The 18400-nt window shown below is 56.3% G+C and overlaps 2 protein-coding genes across 4 annotated transcripts; one reads left to right on the top strand and one right to left on the bottom strand.

Annotated features, from left to right (window-relative positions):
• Window positions 1–78: 78 nt before the first annotated feature.
• On the bottom strand, window positions 79–4159 carry ATRAID (all-trans retinoic acid induced differentiation factor). Of its 3 annotated transcripts, none has more exons than XM_008254622.4 (7): window positions 3991–4159; window positions 3280–3401; window positions 1426–1497; window positions 1173–1244; window positions 953–1074; window positions 587–684; window positions 79–389 (listed from the first exon to the last, which is right to left on the bottom strand). In XM_008254622.4, the coding sequence occupies exons 1-7, from the start codon at window positions 4087–4089 to the stop codon at window positions 285–287; spliced, it is 690 nt and encodes a 229-aa protein (XP_008252844.2). In that variant the 5' UTR covers window positions 4090–4159; the 3' UTR covers window positions 79–284. The 3 variants fall into 3 exon arrangements, with proteins under 3 accessions (XP_008252844.2, XP_017196355.2, XP_008252843.1); XM_017340866.3 differs by having other exon boundaries at window positions 2856–3401; window positions 3991–4128; XM_008254621.4 differs by having other exon boundaries at window positions 3594–4110.
• A 587-nt stretch (window positions 4160–4746) lies between these two features.
• Window positions 4747–18156, top strand: SLC5A6 (solute carrier family 5 member 6; the record flags this gene model as incomplete). The annotated part of the gene is given in 17 exon segments (NM_001082637.1): window positions 4747–4914; window positions 9486–9573; window positions 10408–10935; window positions 11182–11247; window positions 11571–11622; window positions 12013–12080; window positions 12319–12473; window positions 12840–12980; window positions 13167–13296; window positions 13775–13863; window positions 14277–14389; window positions 14714–14781; window positions 15819–15905; window positions 16051–16232; window positions 16433–16536; window positions 16786–16901; window positions 17244–18156. Coding segments are annotated over 15 exon segments (1911 nt in total). The 3' UTR covers window positions 17391–18156.
• Between the last annotated feature and the right edge of the window lie 244 nt (window positions 18157–18400).

The following is an 18400-nucleotide window of genomic DNA, read 5'->3' on the forward strand; positions in this document are numbered from 1 at the left end:
GGGGCGGGGCCGGAGGAGGCCGCCCCCGAGAAGTACCTCCCACCCCCATCAAGAAACACAAAGGCAGGAAGCCCTTCCTAAAGAGAGAGAAGTGTTTATTCTAATAGTCAGCAGCACAAGTGGAATCGCGCACGGGCCCGCGCCTGACACTCCTGGCGGCGCAGTTCCCCGCCTGCCTTCCGACAGCAGCTTCAGCCTGGAGGAGCCGCCACGGGCCCACCGCGCGCGTCTGGCCCGCAGATCTCCCTGGCTGGTGGTCCTAGAGCAGCAGAACACCCCTGTGGTCAGGACGTCTTGGCTTTTCGGCGCTGGGTCCCCCAAAGCAGGACAGAGATGGACAGGGTGGTGGATCCCAGAATCCCGAAGAACATAAGCAGTGAGAACGAGCCCTGGAACAACAGATCAAAACCACACTCACTCCACACCCCAACCCAGCTTCTCTCCTGTATACCCTCCCCGTCTTCCCGGGCACCTCTACCGCGCTCCTCCCCCGGGGAGTCTGCATAAGCCCCTCACCTCTGGCTCTGCTTCCAGGGAGGTTCTTACCATGTATGCCTCATCCCAATCGCAAGGCCCAACTCCTCACCTGGCGCATACACTTGTATCCATGGAAGCCATCAGCACACACACACTGCAAGAAACCTGGACCATCGGGGGCGCAAGAGCCATTCTCAGGGCACATTTCTGGGAGACAGAAGTAGAGAACATCGCCGGATTTCATTAGGTGTATTTCTGAAACACCTTTTCAAGTTAGGTTCTCTCAGTCATTTCCAGGTCAAAGGGACAGGAAAGATTACAGCTCATCACACCTAATAATTACAGTAGAACGTTTAAGATCTTTTCTTTCCAAGGGTCGTTAGAACCTCAGAACAAAATGCATTCAGGCATTTTTGGCTTTCTGCTCTAAAGTGGAGAACTGTCCAAGGAAGGAAGGTGAGGTGAGCCAGCGTACCTGGGTCTCCAGTGCTGTTACAAAGGTTCTTTTGCCCTTGGCAGGTTTGGTTGTCTGCGTAAGAGGTGACGGTGTCCCAGGCACTAATACCCCCAGGACAGCTGACATCATGCGGCAGTACCCTGAAGACAACACAGTGGTCATAATACGCAGCCTAAGCTGCTGAGCTCATGGCACTGCCCCCTTTGGTTCTCTCCCTCCATCTTGTCCCCATACTCACAATGTCTGGAGCTGTGTAAAGCCTCGGAAGGTGTCGGTCAGGTCACCCTGGAGGGGGTTTGTTTGCAGCTCTCTGCAAAGCACACACGGTCAGCACTCTGCTCATTGAAGACCCTGCTGACATTCCCCTAGCTTTCCGGAGCGGTAATGCAATTCTCATCCCGACTGTCCCAAGTTTAGACGCCGATATGCACCTCCCCATCAACCTTTAGCCATTATTCGCTTTCTGGGCAGAAGGGCACCTGACTACTTACATGATGACAGCGCTGTGTGCCTGAGGGAAGTTTGGGCCAGGCTGCTTCAGAGAACAGTTCTGGAGATCCAGCCTGAGGAAACAAAGTGTGTGTAACGATGTCTGCTTTCTCTTCTTCCACGACAAGGTCTGTGTTTGATTACGCAACCCCCTCTTCAGCTAATATCAAGTGAATACAGCAGGGTTCAGAGTCACAGACCAGATGCTGAGGTTGACGTTTTAGGCTCGCGTTACCCACTACCGTCACCCACCAGCTACCCACGGCTACTTTAACCACTTCAACCCAGCAATCCAGTGCCTCCCTCGCACTGGCCACATTTCAAGTAGAAATGTTAGTAGTGCTGTGCTGGTCAGTCCAGACATGGAACGTTCCCATTGTTAAAGAGAGCTCTGTTGCACAGCACCGCCCTCATCAGTTTGCCTACGAACATGTGCATAGACTGAAGAAATTAGTATTTGTGTAGAATAGTGGATCTCAAATTATATCGACCCTCAGATCCACAGTACTCCTTTAAGTGGAAAAAAAAAAAAGTCATATGAAAGAGAGTTTTTCCAAGTCCATTTTCTACCATAGACTGGTGACAAACTCCTGGACATCAAGGACCATGCAACATTTAAATTTTTTTTTCTGCAATACCTGTTGCTGTCTATTCCTTTATCCTACAAATATTTACTGAGACACTCTAAACTACAAAAATTGGGAGAATATAAAAAACATGTAACTCAGCATCTTAGCCCTTTACTGGCATATAATACAGAACCAGACGGTCATCAAAAATTACAATATGGGAAAAAAATCCACAGGACCATCCACAGACTGCTATGGACATTGAGGATCAGAAGTTAAAAAAACAAAAAGGCATTACTCTGAGATCATTCACCAAAGGTGTTGGAATTGCAGATCTACTATGTCCTAATTTGCTGGAGGATGGTAATTTTGGGTATGGAGAGAGGTGGGATGCCTTGGGGGGGGTGTGCCAGTCTGACTGGAGCTGGACCCTTACGGAGAGTTTGAATGGCTGAGGAATCAGGATAATGTTGGAAAAGTGTGTCGGGACTGGTCTGTGGTGCTTCATGGTTTGGCCTTTATCCTGAGGGCAACAGTTCTAAATATTAAAGCAAGGAAGTGATAACGGTAAAATTTTGCTTTTCAGAAAGTGGAATACAGAGACCCATTTAGGTAGATTAGGGAAAGATGAGGATGGAAGCCAGATATAACATCTGGAGTTTGATGTGAGGGTACACTCAGAGGATTTAATAAGCAGCTGGAGGTGCCCAGGCCCGTGGGCCTGGAGGAGTCAATGGTGCTTAGAAGGCCTGGCCTAGGCAGACCCCTGCGGAATGGGTACAGCTGAGGCACCGAGACCCAGGGAAACTCTTGTGAGTGCAGAGAAAGGCAGCAAGGCCAAGGAGTGAATCTGAGAGACTAACCTGTACAAGCAGGTAGAGGCAGAACTTGTCCCAACACAAATATAAATAAGCCAGAAAATGAACAAGAGCCGCGGAGCAGTGTCTTGGAGGAATTTCATGGAGACACACAATAAATAACCCAAAGGCTTGATAATAAGCAGACCAAAGCTCTTTTTAAAACAAAATCATAAATAAAAAAATCATAAATAAAAGCCTTAAAAAAAGCTACACAAACATTATGACTTTTACAAAGTTTCATCCATAAAGAAACACAAGGTTGTGTTTCTAACAACCTCGTGCTATGACACATTTAAAAGTTTGAGAACCAGAGTTTGGATGCCTCCAACTAGGCACCAGCGTTCATCCGCAAAGCCAAGCCGGGAAGCCGGGCAGCCGCCAGCGTGGGAACCGTTCCAGCCTCCAGGGATGGCCTCCGCGCCCTCACCCCACGATGGCGCCCGTCGGACCCAGGCAGCAGCGCGCACGCAGCGTTAGCCCCGGTGTCTGCTCACAGTAAACCGCCACTGCGGACACGTTGTGCACACCCCCTGGACACTGGCTGCAGATCTGCAGGAGAGAAAACACACGTGTTAGGCTTCCAGACAGAAAACGGAGAACCAACTGGTGCCAAGAATTCACCGCCAGTACCCCGAGCCCCTGTTACCAGGCTGGACCAGGACACTTGGGTGCCACAGCTGGCCAGGGAGGGGATGTCTTTGCTATGCCCTCCCCAGAGCCGCCTCCTTCAGACAGCCCCACCTGGCCGGGTGTAAAGAGGCTGCGGGTACTCCGAGAACTCATCAAGCTCCACAGAAGGTACCGTCCAACCGCGGCACAGTGCGTGGACAGCGAGCCCGAGAGCCAGAGACCCGTCCGTTCCAACAATGTTTTTAAGTCATTCAAAGATGAAGCAGCGAGGAGATCAAATTTCAAAGGCCTTTGAACGTGGTGTCGGCGCGAGCGCCCGAGGCCAGAGTGACGTGAGTGTCGCCGCGAGCCGGACGCGGCTGCGGGATCCCGGCGGCTGCCCTCCAGGGACGAAGCCGGGGCGCAAGGCCGGCGTCGGGGAGGGGACTGCCGCGGGCGGGCGGGCGGGCGCGACACACCGGCAGGCCAGCGGCCCTGCTTCAGCCCGACCTCAAACTTGCTCCTGTACCTCGGGTAGCGCCACAGCCCTTTCCACGCTCAGAGCGAGGAGCAGGGCCGCAGCCCAGCGCACCGGGCAGGTACGATTGCCCGGCTCGCGAAGCGCCATTTTTCGCTTCCTTCGACCTTTTCTGTGCCTCGCGAGACCACACCGCGGCCCCGCCCCCGTCCCGGGGCGTGGCTTAGTCGGCCGGCTCCTGGCGGCCGGGGCGGGCTGTGAGTTGCTGCTGGTTGCGTGGGGTACCGCGCGTTTCCGTGCGCCCCAGTTTTCGTTCTGAGGGGACTGGCGAAGGCGCCTGTGCAGACTGCGGGATCCTCCAGCCCCGCGTCTCCCGCGTCCGGACGCCACGGTGGCGTCCGCACAGCGGCTCGGGTGCCTTCAGATGCCCTCAGTAAACATGGCGGCCAGGCGGGCCGGGGGCGGGGCCTCGCTGTCACCCTCCCTGTGTTTTGCTGCCCCGGCTCTCCGGCGACCCACGTGTGGAGACCAGGCAGGTGGGCCGGGAGGGTGTGGACCAGTGCGGAGAGGCTCGGCCGAGCGACGTCAGGGCGGGGGCGGAGAGGCGGGGTGGGACGGGACCGGCAGGCCCCCGGCGCGGGGACTGAAGTGCAAACGGGGCGAGGTGGTGAACTCGGCACGTGCGGAGGGAAGGGAAGAAGCCGAGAAAGGAAGCGGTGAGAGTGATGGACCAGCGAGTGGAGGGCGAAGGGCAAACTCCGGCGGCCGGACGCGAGCTTGGGAACGCCCCGGGCACCCTGTCCCTTCCACCTCCGTGCTGAGAGCGCGCGGCGTCCCCGGAGCCTGGCGAGGTGGTAGGGGCGGGAGAGACTCTTCCCTCATTCGTCTTCCTTGCTTTTCCAGGAAAAGGGAGCGATGCTGAACTCAGGTAGAAGCAGGGGACCTTCCTAGTCCTGGCCGAGCCACGGAGGTGAGGTAAGGCGGGGTGGCGCGGAGTCCTGGCGCGGGGCGCTGGGCGAGCCGGGCTCGGGGACCGGCAGGGCTGGCTTGGTCAGGGTCAGCCGGAAGCCCAGCTGAGTCGACCGAAGCTCATTTGAGTAGCTGCTCCAGGTCGTGCTTCCGCGGACCCCCGGGATCTGCCTGGAGTCTCCTGGATGCATGTTTGCATCTAGTTGGCTGGCGGATTCTCTGAGATGTTCGTAGCCATTTGCGTTTTAGTGAGGGTCCCGAAGCCTTTCATGTCGAGGGATTCTGGGGGACAGTTGCTCCTGCTGTGGCCCCTTTGGGCCCTGTAGGGTCGGAGCAGTCGGGTGCAGCGTGTGACCACAGGGTTTGGGCATCTTAGAAGGGCCCCCCACGTGGCTGTGCCCTCCCCATGACAGGTAGCTCAGTTCTTGGCTCCCACACCCTCAGAGACTTTAGGGTTTCCATCAGGGCAGCCTGTTAGCTGCTGCTCTGTTCTTAGAATGGTGTGTGTGCCGGCGCCGCGGCTCACTAGGCTAATCCTCCGCCTTGCGGCGCCAGCACGCCGGGTTCTAGTCCCGGTCCGGGCGCCGGATTCTGTCCCGGTTGCCCCTCTTCCAGGCCAGCTCTCTGCTGTGGCCCGGGAGTGCAGTGGAGGATGGCCCAGGTACTTGGGCCCTGCACCCCATGGGAGACCAGGATAAGTACCTGGCTCCTGCCATCGGATCAGCGCGGTGCGCCGGCCGCCATTGGAGGGTGAACCAACGGCAAAGGAAGACCTTTCTCTCTGTCTCTGTCTCTCTCTCACTGTCCACTCTGCCTGTCAAAAAAAAAAAAAAAAAAAGAATGGTGTCTGAGGAAGGCTTTGTTACTCAGGTTTTTCTTGTCTTCCTGGCTCTCTCTCCTGCCATCCAGAAGGGTTCTCAGTACCCCATGCAAATAGAATTCTTTTGTCTTTAGTACTCTACTTACTTGAAAGGCAGAGTTATGAAAGGTCTTCCATCCACCGGTTCACTCCCCACATGGCCACATTGGCCAGGGCTGGGGCAGGCTGGAGCCAGGAGCTTCATGCAGGCCTCCCACATGGGTGCAGAGGCCCAAGCACTTGGCCCATCTTCCACTGCTTTCCCAGGTGCATTAGCAGGAAGCTGGATTGGAAGTGGAGCAGCTGGGACTCTTAACCCAGCTGCAATGCCCACCCCTGCAAATAGAATTCTACTAGGAAGCCCCAGCAGTAGAGGGGCTCCATATCTTTTTCTTTTTTTTTTTTTTTTAAGATTTATTAATTTATTTGAGAGGCAGAGTTACATACAGAGAGAGTAGTCTTCCATCCACTGGTTCACTCCCCAAAAGGCCACAACAGCTGGAGCAGGGCTGGTCTGGAGTCAGGAGTTTTCTTCCGGGTCTCCCATGCGGGTGCAGGGCCCCAAGCATTTGGGCCGTCTTCTGCTTTCCCAGGCCATCAGCTGGCACTCAAATTGGCGCCCATATGGGATGCCAGCACTGCAGGCAGAGGCTTAACCTATGCCATAGCCCCTGCTCTCCCCCCGACCCTGCTTTTTTTGAAGATTTATTTATTTTGGAAGAGTTGGCTTCCATAACCTTGGCAGCTCATGACAACAGCCTCGGGTGATCACTGACGTCATAAATAAGAGTGTCAGTTGTTATCAACAACAGAAGTCACTGTGCACTTGCTCCCCATGTAGGACCTCTGTCCTTAATTTGTTGTGCTATGAGGATTAACGGTAAAACTTGTCTTCAAACTTTATACTTTATATGTCTGTATGGGTGCAGACTGTTAAAATCTTAGTATAGACTTAGTATAGAGTTGATCTTCTGTATATACAGAATCTAATGAAGAATGGGATGGGAGAGGGAGTAGAAGGTGGGATGGTTTGGGGGTGGGAGGGTGAGTATGGGGGGAGAACAGCCATAATCCAAAAGTTGTACTTAGGAAATTTGTTAAATAAAAGCTTTCTATAAAAAAGAAAGATATTAAGCACAAAGGAAAAAAAAAAAAAAGAGTTGCAGAGAGAGAGAAGTCTTCTGCTGGTTCACTCCCCAAGTGGCCAGGACAAAGCCAGGAGCCAGGAGCTTCTTCCCAGTCTCCCAGGTGGGTGCCGGGAATCAAGGACTTGGGCCATCCTCCGATGCTTTCCCAGGCACATTAGCAGGGAGCTGATCAGAATGGAACAGCCTGGACTCGAACAGGCACCAGTATAGAGCAACTTAACCTGCTGCACCACAACACAGGCCCCCAGGGTTTCCATTTCTGTCCGCTGTGTCATAGTCAGTACTGGGACAGTTTTTGCTTTCTCCAACTCCTGCCTGTCCCTTTAGTGCAAGGGTGGGAACTTATGGCCCACGGGCAGATTAAGGCCTTCAAATCATTTGGGCTGGCCATGGATAGGACTTGAAATTCAGTAAATCTATAGCAGGTTAATTTTTAAGTTGATAATTCTGTATGGCCTGTGAATGATGTATAAATGTCCAGTGACTCCTGGCAGGAAAAAGGCTCTCTACCCCTGCTTTAGTGCCACCTGTTCTTATTTGCAGACCTCTCCTCTCGCTCTCCTGTTGTTCCCAGCATCTCTATCATAGCATGAAAAACTTGCCAAGGAGGAATGAGAAAACTCGGGGTGCTGCAATGTGCAGAGGCCCAGGGCATCATCAGGTTAAACCAGAGTGGCCTGTTGGAACCTTGCTCTAAGAACTCACATCTGTAACTCTGTAGAGCATGTGATCCAAGGCTGCTTGCTCTGGTTTCCACTATTCACTGGTCCCGGGAGGTTCAGAGTTCAGGTGTGGTTTATGTGAGACTACACCTTGCCAGTCACACAAGATCTGCCCGAACAGTGTGGGAGAGCCAGAAGACAGCTTGATCTTTCACCTAATAGGCAAGAGTGGAAGACAGTTCATATTAATCTGGGTCTAGGTTAGTTGAAATCTAAACTGTGTTCCATGAATGACTGATTACAATTAGCAGTCTGCTCCTGTGCCAGATCTGGGAGTGCCGAGGGCAGGGCCTCTGGTGAATCATCTGTCCGAGCCACAGACAGCGCTGTTTCTCTCTTGTTTTGTATCCTGCTACTGTCAGCCTTAAGCGAGTTATTTGCCCTTGTAGGTCTTGGTTTCCTTTTGAGAACTAGAGAGTATTGTTTAACCTGAGATGTGGTTTTAGAAAGTGTTAGCTGCTGGCCAGTGCCGCGGCTCACTAGGCTAATTCTCCACCTGCGGCACCGGCACCCCGGGTTCTAGTCCCAGTTGGGGCGCCGGATTCTGTCCCGGTTGCTCCTCTTCCAGTCCAGCTCTCTGCTGCGGCCCGGGAGGGCAGTGGAGGATGGCCCAAGTGCTTGGGCCCTGCACGTGCGTGGGAGACCAGGAGGAAGCACCTGGCTCCTGCCTTCGGATCAGCACAGCACACCGGCCATAGCAGCCATTTGGAGGTTGAACAATGGAAGGAAGACCTTTCTCTGTTTCTCTCTCTCACTGTTTGTAACTCTCTCTCTGTCTCTCTCATTGTCTAACTCTGCCTGGCCAAAAAAAAAAAAAAAAAAAAAAAAAAAAGAAAAGTGTTAGCTGCTGCTATTTCATTACTTTATTACTGCGAATGTTTATAAGGCACTTAGCGTGCTGCTGGGTGTATAGCAGATGTTCAGAAAACACTGCCTGGGGCCAGCATTGTGGGACAGCAAAGCCGCTGCTGGCAACGCTGGCGTCCTGTCTAGGAGTGCTGGTTCCGAGTCCCGGCTGCTTTGCTTCTGAGTCAGCTTCTTGCTAATGCACTGGGGAAGGCAGCAGAGAACGGCTCAAGTGCGGACCCAGGTGGGAGACCAGGGTGGGATTTCTGGCTCCTGGCTTTGGCCTAGCCCAGACCAGGTGGTTGCCGCCCTCTGAGGAGTGAACCAGTCGATGAAAGGTCTCTGTTTCTGTCTGCCTTTCAAATAAGTAAATCAATACATCTTTTTTTTTTTTAATCAAGATGTCAACTGTCATCATGTTAGGTTATCTAAATGCATGGTATTCTCTGTTATCTCTCTCCCATAATAATAAGAACCTCAGGGGGTTGCTTCTGCAGACAGGATGCTATCTGTGGAGGGTAGATGGAGAATCACTAGGCCTGGCTTCTAATCTGGTTCCTGACTCTGATTGGCTGTACCTTTGGAATTGGCACTTGAACCCCATGGGCCTTAGTGTGCTTGTCTGTGAAATGAGGGGATTGTAACAATCAACTCCAAAGGCTTAAATTTTGAAACGCTGCGATCCCGTTCCTGTTCATCTGCAAATTGTGTGTTCTCGGAGTGTTCAAATTTCTTGTGTAGGAATTGGAAAAGCAACGTTCCTGTCTTCTCCCAGGGCCTCCTTTCCAGCTCTCTAACACACAGGGTTGCCAGACGTTACTTAGGCTGAGAGCCTAATCCATGTAGGAATGCTGGTGAATATGAGCTCCCTGCTCTGCATTCTGGAGCCTCTGGGGCTGAGTTGGGGGCTGTGGGTGATAGGGCCGTTTGGGCTCCAGTCATTGGTCCCCTGAAGGGGCCAGAACAAATAACTGCTGAGCCTCGCCCCACCCTTAATTCCAGGTCTCACCTCAGCCACTTGCCCAGCCAGACCCTCAGTCTCTGCCCAGCTCCCAGGCGTCTCTGCTCGGAGGAGGGGTTGTTTCTCCAGGTAGGTGTCTGCCCGCAGCACGGTAGGGCTGTTCTCCCGAGACGTTCCTCTTGCTTCCAGCTTCTTGGCCAGTTTGCTTCTCTGCAGAGTGGTCCTAGAATCGTAACTCTGAACCCCCTCTCATCTTGCCTCTCACTTCTGAATCCAGTGTGCTCGCTTGCTGGACTGCCGTCGACCACGGTGAGGCAGGTAGAAGGGCCGACAGGTGGATGGCAGAGGCTTATCTGGTGGTTATTAGGGAGGACGTGAAGAAGGGGGCATGGAGCAGTTGCACGTGAAGAAGGGGGCATGGAGCAGTTGACCTGGGGGCGTCTGGAACGGAGTTTGGGGCTGCCATGGAGCCCCATGTACTGAGCTCACTTGTACCGAGAAAGGGGTGCCTTCAACATGGTGACGCTGGGAATCGTGGGAGGCAGGGCCAAGGCCAGGGTGAGCCAGGGAAGCCCTGCGGTTATTAGTCTCCGTTCCTCCTTCCCTGCTGGGCTGTGGCGCCAGGCTGGGTCTGATGGCTTAGTACATTGTAGTGACTGGGTCCGTGCCTGCAGGGCGGGGGAGGGAGTTTCTCAGAAGAAACTCGGGCTAGACTTGATTTTCCTTTGGGTGGAGATTTAGTATCTGTTATAGTCCTGCACTCCCAACATTCCTTGCCAAGTTAACTGTCTCCTGACTGTCCCTGCTGCGTCCCCCCTCAGCTGCCTCCCTGACAGATCCGACCCAGGACCTTCAGGGGCAGTCACCGCCCTGCTGGCTGGCCCCAGTGTGACGGGCATGGCGTGTGCAGGTGCGTGGCCAGGAAGGTAGGACGGGCCTGATCGGGAGCTGATTCTTTCGCAGCTCATCCTGGACCATGTCATTCGGTGCACAAGGAGGATTCTGAGACTGGCCGGAGTCCAGTGTGTAGCCGTTGGCTGCCACCGTCCAGCCGAAGGATAGCCCAGAGCCCGGGTGCAAAGCGCAGACGCAGCGAGGATGAGCGTGGGGGAGACCACCTCAGCTCCCCCCACCCCAGCCCCGGACTCGGATGTGATCACATCCACTTTCTCCCTCGTGGACTACGTGGTGTTCAGCCTGCTGCTGGTTTTCTCCCTTGCCATTGGCCTCTACCATGCTTGTCGTGGCTGGGGCAAGCATACTGTTGGCCAGCTGCTGCTGGCGGACCGCAGAATGGGCTGCCTCCCGGTGGCTCTGTCCCTGCTGGCCACCTTCCAGTCGGCCGTGGCCATCCTGGGTGTGCCATCGGAGATCTACCGGTTTGGGACGCAGTATTGGTTCCTGGGTTGCTGCTACTTCCTGGGGCTGCTGATCCCTGCACATGTCTTCATCCCCGTCTTCTACCGCCTGCATCTCACCAGTGCCTATGAGGTGAGCAGGGAACGCAGGAGGGAGCTGGGGTCCCGGATCCCCTCCACCCAAGGAGAGGGACAGAGAATCCCCTGTTGTTTCCCAGTTCTCCTGGTAAGGTCAGAGTTGAAGGGAACAGAGAGCTGTGCTGAGGGCCCAGATGGGGGTTCCCTCAGGCCCCTGCCTCTTGAGGGCGGTTGTGTGTGAATCCTGTGGGGTGGAGTCAGGATGAATACCGTACTCTTTTCCCTCTACGCTCCTGCCCAGTACCTGGAGCTGCGGTTCAATAAGGTGGTGCGGATTTGTGGAACTGTGACCTTCATCTTCCAGATGGTAAGGGGAGTGAGGATGGAAGGGGAGCTGGGACGTGGTGGGGGCTGAACACAGCCACGCTGAGGGGGGTGGAGCGTGCCCCGTTCTCACACTGGCAGGACTGAAGATCCGCGAGACGTCGGCGTCGCTGCAGCCCCCAGAGGCGTCTTGCTGCCCGTGCCTTCCAATGCCACAGTGCTGGCAGCAAGCCAGAATTCGGGAGGGGAGGGGAGTGGGGAGTGGGGCAGGAGACGGAAGCCGCGGGGCTGCTGGAGCTGAGCTCCTTCTTCCTGCTCTCCTCCTGTTCTCATCCCCTCTCCTCACCTCCTTTCCTGCCCCGGCAGGTGATCTACATGGGAGTTGTGCTCTATGCACCATCCTTGGCCCTCAATGCAGGTGAGGAGTTGCAGCCCTGGCTCCCAGCCCTGGCAAGCAGAGAAAACCCCATTAGAGGGGGCCCATAAAAAGACAGTGTGAAGAAGAGAACCCGATGTGACCAGGAGCTGGTGTACTGCGTAGGCCATGGGGTTGGTCTCATGCAGGGTAGAAGCAGGCTTGGGCCCCTCCCTGGAGAGCTGTGCCCCATTGGATTGGCGAATCAACACCTCTTGCTGGAGCTCTGCACGTGTTTCTCTTCCGTTGTGAATGATTTATTCCATCCCATGGCCAAGTACTTTACCTCTGTGACATGGAGTGGCTGCTCTCACCAGGGCTGCTCTAGCTCCCCCACCCCTGCCCTGCCCAAACCTCTTCCAGGGGTCTGAACGGAACTTTATCTGCTTGCAGTGACTGGCTTTGATCTGTGGCTGTCAGTGCTGACCCTGGGCATTGTCTGTACAATCTACACTGCTCTGGTGAGTGCAGGAAGCCCCAGGGGGTGGCGGGAAGGGGTCTTGTAAGGAGGGGAGTAGGAGGAGATGGGGTGAAGCTCCAGGGTGAGTGAGATGAGATTTAGGGATGACCCGTGAAGGTAGAGCATGGGGTGGGAATTAGGCCCCCAGGGACCATACAGCGTCCTCACTGCCGTCGTGCTGTCCTCCCCAGTGGCCACTCTGAGAGACATGTGACAGGTGTGCTGTCTCTTCCCCACAGGGTGGGCTGAAGGCCGTCATCTGGACAGATGTGTTCCAGACACTGGTCATGTTCCTAGGGCAGCTGGCGGTTATCATCGTGGGGTCGGCCAAAGTGGGCGGCTTGGGGCGTGTGTGGGATGTGGCCTCCCAGCATGGCCTCATCTCTGGGATCGAGTAAGTCCACCCCGTCCCCTGGCTGGAGTCTGCGGTGCCTGGGAGCAGAGCCCATGCTAGAGCCTGGTCTCAGGGCTGTAGTAACGGGGCAGGCTGGGAGCCTGAGGCGCAGCTCTGCGCAGGTGGTCACAGGTGCCCAGCTGGTGTTCCCCAAGGGTCTGGTGTCGCGTGGCTTGAGGCCGGAGAAAGGGAGCCTTTCCTCCAGCTCGCTGTGTGTGTGGGTGCACCTGGCCTCTTACCCTCTGTCCCTTCCTCGGCCCTGCGGTGGCGCCTCTGCTCTGCTCTCTGCTGACCTCTGTTGCCAGGAGGGCGGGCAGGCTGAGCGTGTCTGGGCTGTGCACAGTGACTGGCTGGCGTCTGTTGCAGGCTGGACCCCGATCCCTTTGTGCGGCATACCTTCTGGACCTTGGCCTTCGGGGGCGTCTTCATGATGCTCTCCTTGTATGGGGTGAACCAGGCCCAGGTGCAGCGCTACCTCAGTTCCCGCACAGAGAAAGCGGCTGTGCTGTGAGTGCTGGGGCGGGAGGCAGGCGAGGCAGGGGCTTCCCCGCAGGCAGCGGGGTGGGGCTGGATGCCAGGGCGCACGCTGACCCTTTGGAGGCAGGACAGAAGTCCCCTTTCTGGAAGCTCGGGGCACATGCCCAGGGTGTCTGCTAACATCGGCTCTCTCCCTGGCTCTGGCCTCTTGGACAGCTCCTGCTATGCGGTGTTCCCCTGTCAGCAGGTGGCCCTCAGCATGGGCTGCCTCATTGGCCTGGTTATGTTCGCCTATTACCAGGAGTATCCCATGAGCACCCAGCAGTCTCAAGCAGCCTCTGACCAGGTGAGGAGGCCTCCCTGGCCCCCTGCTATGCCAGTGAGGGCCAGCCCAGGCCCCCGCGAGGAGCGGCCCCCACGAGGAGCGGCTGGATGGGGGCCATGAGGACTGAATGGGCGTTGCAGGGAAAGTCCGTTCTAGCTCGTGAGCTCCCAGCTGCCGGCACCACCCAGTCGCAGTGCTCGCCCTCCCGAGCTGTGGGCCCGGGACCCCCTACTGCACCACAAGCTCTGCTGGGCGCTCTCGCCCACCTGGTCTCATCTGGGCCTCCTGACAGCCTCATTTTCAGAGGAGAAAACAGACTCAGCTGAGAGAGGCGGAGCTGGTGTGAGCCACTCTCTGTGGAGCCCCTTTTCCCGCCACTTGCTAAGGGTCATCGGGGTCAGCAGATACTCTGGGCTCTCCAGATTGGCGGGGCAGGTACGGAGGGGCTTCTCTGCGGCCCAGCGGTAAGGAGGGCTGTGCGCCTGTGCTCTGCTTGCAGTTCGTGCTCTACTTTGTGATGGACCTGCTGAAGGGCCTGCCGGGCCTGCCGGGCCTCTTTGTCGCCTGCCTCTTCAGTGGCTCCCTCAGGTACCCCTCGGGCTGGGCGCAGCTGACCCTGCGCCGCACAAGGGGGTGGGTGAGTGGGGAAGAGGCTCGCCTGAGTTTCTCACTGAGCCCGGCCATCGGGAGGATGAAGGACGGCTCATCACCGTGGGACGGAGCATGCCCTCTCCCAGAGATGCCCCCGTTTTGGTTAAGGGCTCATTTATAGTACTGAATCAACCTACTTGAACCAGATTTACCTTCTTATCATGAAGGACTAGTGTCCTTGGCTTCTGGGCCGCCTCTGCAGTCCCCTGTGTCCCCTGTGAGGCTGGCATTGTGGCTGAGTATGTCACCTCTCCCACCTTTAGGGCACTGGTCTCCAGGGAACCCTTGGGAGGTCTGCCCCCTCGGCTCCTGGGCTCAGTGCAGCTCGTCATTCCCACCCTCCCTTCCAGCACCATATCCTCTGCTTTCAATTCGTTGGCAACTGTTACGATGGAGGACCTGATTCGACCCTGGTTCCCTGAGTGCTCCGAAGCCCAGGCCATCATGCTTTCCAGAAGCCTCGGTGGGATTATGCCTCCACGTCTCTGCAGTCTCGTTCTCTCTAAGATGTGCACTGTCAGCAGTCTACTGTAACATACCTGCTTCATCCCGGGCTCGGCGTTTGCCTGATGAAGTGCACAACCTTTCGCTGCCACGGCTGAAGCACACAGCCTTATGCTGCCATGGGTGTTGACCTCTCGGGCATTTCCTGGGAGGTCTCTGAGTTGTGGAGGGGTGGGGACAGGTGGGAGGAACAGCTGCCACGGTGTCACTGTGGTTTGGCTGGGGAGGTGGCTTTCCTTTTCTTGTGTTCACTTATACCGTTCCTCCCTCTTGTTTCCCCCAGCCTTTGGCTATGGGCTGCTTTGCCTGGGCATGGCCTACATTTCCTCCCAGATGGGACCTGTGCTACAGGTAATAGCTTTGGAGGGGAGGCAGCAATTTTAGAAAAGGAGGTTCATGCATTGAGAGACAAAATGACAGTGGGAGGGAGAGAGAGACTGTCCATTGGTTCACTTTCCAAATGGCTGCAACAGCAGAACTGGGCCAAGCAGAAGACAGGAGCCCAGAACTCAATCCAGGTCTCCCACGTGCATGGCAGGAGCTGAAGCACTTGAGCCATCACCTGCTACCTCCCGGGACACATTGGTGGGAAGCTGGATCAGAAGCAGAGCAGCCAGGATTCTTTTTTTTTTTTTTTTTTTTTTTGAGGGGGGGGTGTTATTTATTTATCTGAGAGGCGGAGTTACAGACAGAAGGAGATAGAGAGAGAGAGAGGTCTTCCATCTGCTGGTTCAATACCCAAATGACCACAATGGCCAGAGCTGGGCCAGTCCAAGTCAGGAGCCAGGAGCTTCTTCAGGTCTCCCGCGTGGGTGCAGGCATCCAAGGACTTGGGCCATCTTCCACTGCTTTCCCAGGCCATAGCAGAGAGTTGGGTCAGAAGTGGAGCAGCCGAGACTCCAACTGGTGCCCATATGGGGTGCCGGCACTGTAGGCAGCTGGCCCCGAGCAGCCAGGATTCTAACCAGCACTTCAATTTGGAATGTGGGCATCACAATCAGTGACTGAACCCACTGCACCACACCTCTTCCAGAAAACAATGTTTAAGGGAAGAAGGAATTGATGGAGAGAGGAAATTGAGGAAAGCAGTTCTATAGGGCATATGTGGGATGGATGTCAGAAATTCCCCTGTGATAGGCCACCTTTAGCTGTAGACAGACTCAAGTAGCCATTTCTGGGCTGTTGCTGGCTAAGAGGGATCTAGGGCCAGCCTCAGCAGAGACCACAAGGGACGTCCCCTTACTCTTCCTTGTGTGTTCTGGTTGTTCCAGGTGGAAAAGGCAGATCTGCCGGGCGGGACTCTGCAGCAGTGGTGGGCGGCTGTGCTCTGTGAGGCTGGGGGCCTCTGAGCCTGTGTTTTCTCTTTTTCTTCAACCCTTATCTCCCAGGCTGCAATCAGCATCTTTGGCATGGTCGGGGGTCCGCTGCTTGGACTCTTCTGTCTTGGGATGTTCTTTCCTTGTGCCAACCCTCCTGTGAGTGATGCCTCTGGCTCCATGGTCTTGCACAGAGGGATGGGTCTGGAAATGGGTTGGCAGGCTCTCCCCAGGAGTGCTGGGGGCTGGTGTGAAGGTTGGTGGGGTCAGCGTTGTGACAAGAGTGTACCGTGTCTCTGGGCAGGGTGCCATCGTGGGCCTGTTGGCAGGACTCATCATGGCCTTCTGGATCGGCATTGGGAGCATAGTGACCAGCATGGGCTCCGGCTTGGCACCTTCTCCTCCTAATGGGTCCAGCTTCTCCCTACCCAGCAATCTGACCATCGCCACTGTGACCACCTTAATGCCCTCGACCTCCCTCTCCAAGTGAGATGGGGCTCGCTCTTTCACCTTGAGGGTAGTAGCTCTGCTTTGAGGGATTTCACAGGGGCCTTGCTGAGGGGTGGGCTAGCAGGGACCTCAGGGAAATACTGAGTGTGAGGTCCCAAGGTCGTGCAAGCAGGTGGAGTCTAGTGTCCTAGGAGTGCCCTGTCAACCAGTTGCTGACTGTCCTCTGTTCTCCCCAGGCCTACAGGGCTGCAGCGGCTCTATTCCCTGTCCTATTTGTGGTACAGCGCTCACAACTCCACCACCGTCATTGTGGTGGGCCTGATTGTCAGTCTGCTCACTGGTGAGGGTGGGGACTGTGGCACCGAGGAGTGAAAAGGGGGCGCTGGTTACTCTGCAGCCTGGGCAAAGGGACCCTGCCCTTCAGGGCCGTGGGTGGGGGTGTGGGCTGCCCACGGAGATCTAGGCTGGGGGTGGGGAGAGCTGGGACCTCCTGGGCCCTACGGAGAGCAGAGGGCCACTCTGGGTATCTGGATTTATCTACATATCTCCGGACGGGTCCCGAGAGACTCAGAAGTGCCTTTGCCTTCAGGAGGAATGCGGGGTCGGCCCCCGAACCCACGGACCATCTACCCAGTGCTGCCCAAACTGCTGGCCCTCCTGCCCTTGTCCTGGCAGAAGCGGCTGCACTGCACAAGCCACTGCCAGGTAGAACTGCTGACCCCGGAGCCCCGGCCTTCCCTTCCCTGCGCGGTGCCCCCTGCTGGCCAGTACCTTCCCTGCCTTTCTCTCCCTCTCCCCTCTCCCCTCTCCCCTCTGATGTCTGGGGCCTGTCCTTACTTCTGCCCACAGGGCCACGGTGTTTGGGGTGCAGAAGGACCCCAGGCCGCTCTGCCCTCCTCCTCCTCTTCTCCGTGCTCCCCACGCTGTGCTCCTCTGTGCTCCCCTCCAGCAGGCATCAAAGCAGGACCTCGCGCCTTCCCAGCAGAATCCTTTCCACCCCTTATCCTATTCACCAGCTCCGCCCCCTCTGCTCTGCGTGCTCCCCAGGACCTCCCTGTGGACACGGAGCTGTTTCCAGAGAAGATGAGGAATGGGGCACTGAGGGCCAGTGGCGACAAGGAGCCCATGACTGAGGCCAGCCCAGTCCATCAGGGGACCAGCCCCACCTTCATCCTCCACGAGACCTCCTTGTGATGTGGACTCAGGACCCAGCCTCTGTCCTCGCTGCTGGAGCGCAGCCCAAAGCCACCATGCAGTCGGGAGAGGAGCCACGGGTGTGTTCTGCAAGATGGGCCTGGAGCACGGAACCCACCCACAGCACCTTGTGTCCCCAGGTCTCACCCACGGCAGGGCAGGGCGGGTGGGGCAGGGACTCTGTCTTGTCAGTCTGTCTTCTTGGGGATCAGAATTTCAGGGAGTAAGATTGTGCCAGAAGTAGGGTAGAAGCAAATCCTCTGGGAAAGGGAATGGCTTGTGATCCCACATAGCCTGGGCCCTTAGAGGCGAGGAGAGGCAGCAGTTCCGTTACAGCTGCCCGGGGGTCCAGCTGGGCCAGGTTAACCATCCCCACCAGAAAGCTGGAAGCCACAGAGGGCCTCGTGGTTGCATTCAGGTTGTCCGTGACACCTGTGCCTCTCTCCTTACCGGTCGACCTCCATTCGTGAGAGGGACATCGTGGTGTTCTGGGCTACTCGGAATGGGTAGCTGTGCTCATCTGCTTGGTGGGGAGGCAGATTTCCCACCTCCCTGTCCCCACCCTCCACCTCTGCGCTGGGCACGTAGGGGTCAAGTGCTGTGGCTTCAGAAAACCAGGGCCGCGACCGAGTCCACTGTGAGGTGTGCCGTCCTCTGCTCCAGGCCGCTTCGTGCCACTCTGTCATCTGTGCTCCTGTTTTCTCTGGGAGCGGCTGCTTCCACATTACCTTTGTTCCTGGGGAATAAACTGCTGTTGAACCTGGAATGTGGGCTCCTGTACTGTCTGCAGCTACTTTTGTCCACCTGGCCCTTCCCCTGGAGAGGATCAGGAGCTGCCTCCTGTGCACGGGTGACCTGGAGAAAGAGGGGACTTGGGAGCTGGTGCTGTGGCTTCACGGCTCCGTGACTGCCCTGGGGGTAGGGGGCAGCATTGTGCTCATTTGGGGGGAGGCTGTGACCTGTCCTGTTGGACCGCACTGTGCTTTACCGGACGAGTCCTTTCTGCTCTG

This window comes from Oryctolagus cuniculus, chromosome 2 (assembly GCF_964237555.1).
Source record: "Oryctolagus cuniculus chromosome 2, mOryCun1.1, whole genome shotgun sequence".
In the NCBI taxonomy this organism is placed as follows: Eukaryota; Metazoa; Chordata; class Mammalia; order Lagomorpha; family Leporidae; genus Oryctolagus; species Oryctolagus cuniculus.

Coding starts and splice junctions, on each gene's coding strand:
- ATRAID (XM_008254622.4), bottom strand. CDS start 4,089: ATGGCGCTTCGCGAGCCGGGCAATCGTACCTGCCCGGTGCGCTGGGCT. Junction 1,245..1,425: donor GCACACAGCGCTGTCATCAT/GTAAGTAGTCAG, acceptor TGTGCTTTGCAG/AGAGCTGCAAACAAACCCCC. Junction 390..586: donor GATACAAGTGTATGCGCCAG/GTGAGGAGTTGG, acceptor CTGTTGTTCCAG/GGCTCGTTCTCACTGCTTAT.